This window comes from Montipora foliosa, chromosome 13 (genome assembly GCF_036669935.1).
Source record: "Montipora foliosa isolate CH-2021 chromosome 13, ASM3666993v2, whole genome shotgun sequence".
In the NCBI taxonomy this organism is placed as follows: Eukaryota; Metazoa; Cnidaria; class Anthozoa; order Scleractinia; family Acroporidae; genus Montipora; species Montipora foliosa.
In genome coordinates this window covers 33,913,517-33,922,331 of record NC_090881.1, presented here as the reverse complement: position 1 = coordinate 33,922,331, position 8,815 = coordinate 33,913,517, and the positions used below count along the sequence as shown (strand labels likewise).

Here is an 8,815-nt window from a genome sequence, read left to right as displayed (position 1 = left end):
GAATTATTAAAAACCTTAACCCCAGTTCAGTGTAGTGTGAGTGTAGCCCTTAGTGCTAGATATCTGAAGAACTGTCATTGTAATTTTTTTTTATTGTAATCTTCCCTGAATGTTTTTTCAAAATAAATAAAATCAAATAAAATCATATTCTCCTTGACGCTGAGATAGCTCTGTTTTGATTGGCTCTTACAACAGTTGGCGTGCTTTATCTTCCTCTCTTACATATAAATCTACTCGGGTTGGTGAGCTCCTGTCACTATCCAATAGAGCGGTTTTCAATTGAGTGTCGAGCGTAATTAGCGAATTGCTTTGGTTTTGCATTACTTCACTCAGTGATTGGTTCAAAGTTCTCGGGCCACTTTTTCCACCAATTAGCAGTGAAACCAAACCAATCGTGGCTCGCGTTTGCACATTATCCCCCGCTTTGAGTCGGCTACGTGTAATTGCTTCGAGTTTCGATTGGTTTACCAGATTGTCTCCGTCCTTTTTGATTGGCCAAAGTAATCACTTTGGTTTTGGTTTTACGACACTCGATTGAAACTCGCTCTAACATGTTTGACTGTGATGTGAAGCGGGGATTAGCAGAGGTTTTAGCAGTCTTAGACGGGGACGTTAAAGACGACCACTGGTAAGATGTCCTAGAGTATGAATACGAGGCATTGAGCATTGAGTTTTATCTGATAAACAAGACGCCTATAAGGGCATATCCGTGGGATGCTCGAACAGTTAACACAAATTGTCCAGTTACAGTGAATTGCAACTACTGGTAAACTTTGGAAAATGGCGAGAGATTACCAGAAAGATAAATCTGTAATTACAGTGGAACTTATTTATTGTAAAAACAGTTGTTAACCCTTTTAAGACCCGAGGGGGCTAACAGAAGATTTGACTGTTAAGATGGCTAGAGTGAAACAAACTCTTTAGAATGAGTATACTTATCTTGAGTGAGTTCGTGCATTTTACTATCTTGCTGCCATAAACAATATGTATTATAGTCATCGCCTGCTCAAAACGCTTGTTTATCATATCGCTTTTCTTATAATGTCAATTACAAGCATTAATCTTTAACATGAAATTAAACTATTACATCATTTCATTTCACACAATCAATACATCCCGAATAATACATCCCAGGCGTCTTGTTCTAAGTTTAAATGAGTGAAAATTCACTACCGTTCGCGGCCTGCAACTTTCATCGCTCTTTAAAGCGTTTTCTCGGAATACCATGTTGCCCAGAAATAGAGTGATACAGTCATTTTGGAAGAGTTAGAAACATCCTCAAGGACTGAATAGACTAAAGCTATGTTCAAATTTGCAAAGTATGGAACAAAAGAAGTAAAGGTGAAGTCTGGAGAGCTCATGACAACGGATAACGTATTGGTGAACATCTCTTAGTGTTTACAATAAAATCAACAGACCACCAAGCAAAAGTAGTAGTTTGATTTGGTACAGGCTGTCGGATCGGAAATAAGGTGAATCTACGAATTGCAGGGGGTGACATACAAAGTGAAACCAGTGGGCCAAGGGAGAGTGAAACACTAACGTGGCGAGAGAGAAAACTGGTGAAAACCATTCTTGTTCTTAATGTGGCTAAGTAAAATTTAGCGCCCCTCTTACCAGCTACACGTTTTGGCAACCAGCTGCAAAGTTTCGAAATTAACAGTGTTGTGAACAATGCGGTGACCTCCCTCTAAGGTTGCTTACATGAAGACCTTGAAACAATTAAAAAATTGACATCCGTGGTTGATGCTCGTACAAATAACAGCTGAAAGAAAAATAAATTTTGGGCATTTCCAACATACCGCTGCTGCGAGTTCAGTACTGAAGATTTCATCATTTTGTCAACATGCAAGATTTTGATTAACTATAACTCATATCGGGAAAATTACCTTACGTTTATGATTTCTACACAAACCTTATCAAATACTTTAAGATGTGAGGTTTACTACTATGTCAATCACCGCGGGCGGAAAGATTCCAAACTAAGTGTTTGCTCTCATCTCAGATTAAGCTACGGTACGTAATATCACAACAAGACAGCCAAGTCATGCTGTGCGTATAAGGCAGCTATGGGCTCTCCGTTGTTGCAATTTAGAGTTCTGATTTGTTTCGCAGGTTTAAGGAACTATGGGCCCACGAAGCCTATTTCTACTGCTCATGCTCGTCGCAGCAAAGTTGCTGACCTGTGAAAGTCGACGGATACACTTTAAAGATCAGTCAATCGCGGACTCAGGCCCAAAAAAGTACGCTATTGTATTTGATGCTGGGAAAACGAAAACGAAATTGGAAATCTACAAAATAAGCACCAAATCCCCACCGCTGGACGTCAGAGATGTAAAACAGCTTGACCACTCTCCCGGTAAAGTTGAACCTGGAATCGACTCTCTGGCAGAAAGACCAAGATCCGTTGAAGATTATCTAACACCCTTGTTAAACGTTGCAAAAAGCACTGTTCCTGAAGAAAAACACAACTCAACTCCGTTGTTTTTCTTAGCCACTGGTGGAATGCGGGGTTTGAGAGCGGACCTTGCTAACGCCACGCTGAAGGAAGTTAAAAAACTGTTGAGTAATAAGAAGAAATGTCCATTCAAATTTGATTCAAAGGATGCAAGAGTTATTTCTGGCGACAATGAAGGAATGTATGGCTGGATTACTGTGAACTTTTTAAAGGGTACGATTCGACCTGGAAATTCAAAACCAACCTATGGAATAATCGATTTAGGAGGATCTTCCACTCAAAATGAGTTTGAATCGCCAGCCGGGAATGAAACCATGTCTGTGACATTTGGTGATAAGAAAATTAATTTATTTTCGAGAAGTTATCTTGGATATGGCTTAGATCTGGCTTACCACAGGTACCTAACAATGCAAATGTTTTCTCAGCAAAGTTTAACGAAAGGTATTGTCAAAAGTCCCTGTGATGTTGACGGACTTAAACAGAATATATCCATCGGAGTAAAAGAAGACGTCACTGTTGTAGGAAAGGCTTCATTGAAAACTTGCCGGGCATTTATTCAAGAATCGTTTTTCAGCCGTTCCCCTGACAGTCCGTTTCATGATCAACCAGACCTTAAAGGAGAGATCTTTGGTTTCGCCGGAATATTCTACATCGCGAGGAACCTGGGACTAGCCGAGTCTGGCGAAGTCAAAGCGGTGACGGTAGCTATGTTTGAAGATTGCTCCAGAAAGTCATGTGGAAAGAAATACAAAGATATTCACGCCGACAGATATGCTGCAAGGGACTGCTTTGGTAGCAATTTTATCTACGAGCTTCTTGCGGGAGGTTACCGCTTGGCTGAAGATAAAGCAATTTATGTGGTTGATAAGTTGAAAGGTTTTGATTTAGGATGGGGTCTGGGCGCCATGTTGTACAATACTGGGTTACTTGGGTGAAACTGTTCCCGTCCGTCTTCTTTTGAGGGAAGTCTTGTCCTTTGGATGTACCAACAGGATTATAATAATGAATGAAATAATAATTAGTGATATTTACCCAGGAAGCTACACTCACGCGAAAGTAGTTTTCAGGGAAGTCCTGCATCCGAAACAATTGGAATTTAGAAGTGTTAGGTTTTGAGGAGAGGGGAAATCCGGAGAACTCGGAGAAAAACCTCTCGGAGCAGAGTAAAGAACCAACAACAAACTTTACCCACATATGGCCACGAGTGTCGTTTTCATGGAAGTCACATATGGTAATTAGCTTCGTGCCTGTTACGAAGTTCTTGGCTTAATACTGTCATGTCGGACATACAACATTCTTGCCTTTTTTTTATTTTCGCCCGAAAGATAATCGGGAAAGCTCACACGGACATCCCAACACACCACTTCCCTTCCTCGAATTACTTCGTTCTCAGAAATTCGCTGAAAAAAGTGTCCCTCAAGTGATCTTCGTCTGCTCTAAGAGCTAGCAACTGCCCTAAGCCTCCTTTTAAATTGATTTTGTCGGTCAAGCGCGATAGAACGGCAATGAAAGCCTTCATTTCAGGTTCTCACCGTAAATAAATGTAAGTGAAATTTCTGTTAATGAATGTGAGCATATCATACAAAAAAGATCAATTCAGATTCATGAAAACGCTTGAAGTCGCGAAGTAAAAAATATTCGATTCTCATCACACTTGACCTTCCTAAGTGCTTTTACCACATCCCCTGCCTCGTGACTCTCAGTCGTTTTCAGGGATCAGTGACATTTGCAGGAGCATCCCACGTAACCGCCACCAAGCGTCTTGTTTACCTTAGCAAGTTGTTTTCTTTGGACACTAACACATTGGTTGGCTTCTAAAGTCATGAATGAACTTTCATAGTCTTGTGAGTCAGGTTAATAAGGGAGTTTTTCACACGAAACACTTCATTAAGGTAACGGTTATACAGCCTAGAACAAATGATTTATCGATTGGTGAGACTAAAAGCAACTGATATCAGATCAAATCGAATCAAATGCTGGTTTTCAAAGAGGAGGGAGACCGGAGCGCTTGGGAAAAAAAAAGTTGCGGACCAGAGTGCAGCCGAAAACTAACGAACACGAACCACCTATGACGTCAAATCCCAACATCTATCTCGGACCACATTAGTGTATCGCTTGTTCTACGCCAACCCTACTTCTACCTTTATTAGTTTTATTTTTTTATTTTTTTTATTTTTTATTTTTGTAAGGGCATTGAGATTTTGGAATGCACTAGAAATAAATTATTATTATTATTATTATTATTATTATTATTATATTATTATTATTATTATTATTATTATTATTATTATTATTATTATTATTGAAATAACTGAGGTTCGTTAAGAAAGAAGCACTTTAAACAAGCCTATCATGTTGTCAATAAGTCCATTGAAGTTCGCTTACAGTAAAACCTGTGGATGGTTGTTTCCTTGAGAGTTGAGTGTCTTAAGTTATCAGATAATGAGATAATAGAATGAACAGTATTTTCTAACGAATCTCGTTTGTTCTGGGCTCACGTAAACTCACACTCTTGAGATAAATCATGTGTGTCGTATAATAATGACCATCGTCGTCCTCATTAAAAAGCAGTTTGTTCAATTTTCTTAGTTGACAATCTGTTCCGAGGTCAGTGAAATTAGAGATAAAAATCACTCCCATGTTAAAAAGTCATTTATCACACTGAGGCTGTTGGGATTCTCATTGAAGATAGAAGAATTTTATTCGGAGGCAGTTTCCAGACCGGACTGAGTAACAAACAAGTCATCCATTTGTTGTGGGAAAAATGGTAACTAATTCCTGAAACTCATTCATAAAGGGAAAAATGAATTATTATTTGCAAGTTTTTCAAGGCATCAGCATAATTATCTTGCTTCACAAGGTCACCCCTTTGCTGAAACTGATGAAATTTTCAAACTTAAGGATCTGTGATTGAAAATAATTATACGAAAGCCTTTATATTTTCATTGCCGACATGTATCGACATACGTATTCTAAGCGAAAGAAGATTGCAGTGTTACTTATTGCAAAAAAGGCCTCGGAAAAAAAATCCACAATCTTGCACTAACCGAAAGATTATCCAAATTGGGACAGCACAAGGGGTAGCGCTTAACATACTGCTTATTTTAAACGGGGATACTCTCAAGGAATACAGGTAGCAATCTACTAGTTGAACACAAGTTCTATCTCTTTTAAACCAACGTATTCCACAGGTGTTTTATAGTTCCAAGTAATTCAAGGTAATTCAGTTGCAAAAAAATATATATATGTCGCTGGCAAAGTGCATTTTCTGTATGGATATACTTATTGCATGCGCTCCACGTTTGTAAAAATAACCCGCAGTGAAACGGAAATGTTTCATATCACATCAAAATGCTGAAAATATTATATAATTGAAAGGGGCTACCATCGCCGATTGGCTCTTTAAAAACAGTAAAAAGGCATTATTAGTGTTTTAATGGTAGGTATATTTTCCTTTCAGCAGATGGTCTATTTAATGATTACAATTAACACTGTATGACCAGATTATTACTCGGGCTTTCCAAGGGAAACTCCCGAGGTTAAGTTCGACTTCGTTTTCTTTTAATTTTTTTTTTGCGTTTAGTCACAAATTGCACTCACGTTTGTAAAGCACTTACAGGCAAGAAAACATGTTCCTTTGGGGTTTGGCAAAACGCAAATTTCAGGCTGTAGTGACTTTCAGTTCATTGTCTCTCGTTTCCATTTTAACTTAACGATGCTATGTTTGCTGTCAGTCGTTATAAAAATATTTTGTAAGAGTTATTTTATTAAAGTCGAAATTAATCTATCTGATAGATTGATTGAAGTCTTTAAAAAAGCCAGGCCTGAAGATTACGTGTAATCAGCTGTAGATAAAACCATAATTACACAGAGGTTGCTTGTATAAGCCAGACACGGCCTGATAGAGCTGACGGGTTGTTTCTAAGCATTTAATTACTAGCCCGAAAGGAAACAGTGTGTTTTGTTTCCCCGAGACCCTCAATGTTCCTTAATTGTGTTTAGTTGGTCTGAAAATGATGCTTGCAAGCATCATTCTTATAGGATTCGTAGAACGCCGCCATCATTTCCATCGATTGCTGTGAAATTTGACGTGTTTCTTTACTGGGGAGGTATGGCCCCAGTTTCCCTGAAAATGTCGTCGTTGTAGATTTTATTACGCCTACATGAATACCATTTCACTTCAGGCCATTTGAAGCCTCGCGAAGACGAAATTTCGGTCGCGGAGAGGCTTTAGTTGAGTTTTTCAGCCAAAAAATAACACTAAATACATCGGAAAGGATAAAGAAAAGGATTTCGGTTCATTGGATGGAATTTCAAGCTTCAAAATCGCTGAAAAGGTAAGATGATTTGCCCAGCGTGATATTTGCATAAATTTCCTTTACAGACTTCTCATACACAATTGTGTTTTGCCTCAAAATATTCGCCTTTTTTCGCTTTCGCTCTTGCATGTTTACCTTAGTTACATGTCTAGCGAATTGTTTTATCCTTTGGGTTAGGTAAGATTTAGATAATAAAATTCGTGCCTGGTCAGTTTTCGGTCAAATTTTCGTCAAAGAAAGCCGATAAAATGATTTTATTTTGCGTCCAAAAATTCGTAATCAACGTTAAAATGTCAAATTCTTGTGGAAAACTGATTTTTGGGTCTTTTTTTCTTTTTTTCAGTTTTTTCCTTTATATTTTCTTGTTATAAAATGTTTTAGTTCCTTGTAACTAAGCTATATGGTGTTGGAGAGCTTATTTTGTTAGCTTTAAAATGATGTATTGCTTTTCCCCCAACTTTAAATGCTAACATTTTCTGGTGATGGGTAATTTTGCGCGGACGGGACTGAATGAAAAATTTAAAGGTATTTTTGCACGGTTTACTGACTATGCGGGAAAAACAGATCTTAACAAGTAGTATTGAAATCCAAAATAAAATTGGGGGTAACCACGCATTTTTCGAAGATAATTAATCAACAATATTTGTAAAAAGCTTTAAAATACAAACCAATTTATGGCGTTCTTTTCCAAATTAATATTGAAGCTTTATTATTTCTGAAAAATATATGTTTACCCCTATTTTCTTTTTGGATAGCAAGAGCACTTGCTAAGTTCTGCTTTCTCTACATAGTTTTGAACCATTCAAATATATCCTTGTATTAATAAGCATGGCCGATAGGAAATCTGAGTATCTAGAGATTAGCATAACGTATGCGCAATAACAATGGTAGGCACCGTCCTTAAGGCGTAGCTAAGTGTATGTTGTCACTGTCCAAAGCCATGCAATAGTTGTAAACATGTAATGAAGGAAGTATGTTAACTTGAGAAGATGAAATATCCCTTGTCATTCCTCTTCTTTTTGGAAGGTGTGGCAAATTTGTTTTCTTGAAAGTAGATTAACAAATCTTCTTAGTTCACAATCTGTTCTGAGGTCTGTGCAATGAGAGATAAAAACCAGTTTTCCCATGTTAAAAAGCCTTTATGCACTGAGGTTGTTGGGATTCTCAATCAGAGCCTGTTTTCTGTGATCACTGGCCTTGATCGATATGTCGGAAGCGTGACATAGCATGACATAACATGACAAGAAAGCATTACCATTATCGTTATTAAGTGAAAGACAATCTCCATTGAACATTGAACCTTTGATTGCGAAATAGTGTAACAAGATCGTTTTTTTTTTGGGTGTGTGAGAAGAGAGAGGAAAAAATAGAAAACCGAAGGAATCTGTATATCAGGGAAGCAACAGTAAACCAATTTGAGACATAAACCTGCGACTTATATGTTGGATACCCGTTCCCGACAAAAGTGGCACCTCTCACGGGACACACAGCAATCAGATCGAGATGATAGCAAAAATCGAGCAATTCTACAAGACAATCGACGCGAAGCTTCAACTATTGAAGTTCACACGTTCGCAAACAGACTCTGCGATAAAGAATGAAAACTTCACATATATGGAAAGGCTACGCAACACCCTAGCAAGTGGAAGAAGTCCACGACATTAAGGTTAGCGTACTAGAATTAAGATTTGAAGCGGGGGAAAAGGAAGATGAAATCCAACTTTGGAGCACGAAATTAGATGAAGATGTGGGCGTATTTGAAACGACCATTGTTGATCTTGACCATAGTTAGTTAGTCTTGACGCAAGGGTTAAGCAATCTAACAGCGCTTCGCTTGAAGCCGCAAAGAAAGAAGAAGAAGATCACGCAGCTGAGACCTGAGTACGAAAATATGAAGAGGAAATGCGATTTGAAAAGGAAAAATTAGAGCAAAGGCTGAAGTACGAAAAGCAAACAGAAGATAGCCGGAACTGAGATCAAAAACAAAAATGGTAAATCAAGCAACGCCAAGTTACCGAAACTTGTAATTACGAAGTTT

At 38.1% G+C, this 8,815-nt stretch overlaps 2 protein-coding genes across 2 annotated transcripts in view; both read left to right on the top strand.

Moving 5' to 3' along the window:
• Positions 1–2,127: 2,127 nt before the first annotated feature.
• LOC137981917 (ectonucleoside triphosphate diphosphohydrolase 1-like) lies at positions 2,128–4,656 on the top strand. The gene has a single exon (XM_068828948.1). The coding sequence runs from the start codon at positions 2,128–2,130 to the stop codon at positions 3,391–3,393; it is 1,266 nt and encodes a 421-aa protein (XP_068685049.1). The 3' UTR covers positions 3,394–4,656.
• Positions 4,657–6,635: 1,979 nt separating this feature from the next.
• LOC137984063 (nucleoside-triphosphatase ntp-1-like) overlaps positions 6,636–8,815 on the top strand; it is a 24,133-nt gene continuing 21,953 nt past the window's right edge. The window contains exon 1 of the mRNA XM_068831274.1: positions 6,636–6,795. The gene's annotated coding sequence lies outside the window, so the exon portion shown is untranslated. The remainder of the gene's footprint in view (positions 6,796–8,815) is intronic.

What these genes read in the sequence shown, in the direction of transcription:
- LOC137981917 (XM_068828948.1), top strand. Translation starts at nt 2,128, where the DNA reads ATGGGCCCACGAAGCCTATTTCTACTGCTCATGCTCGTCGCAGCAAAG.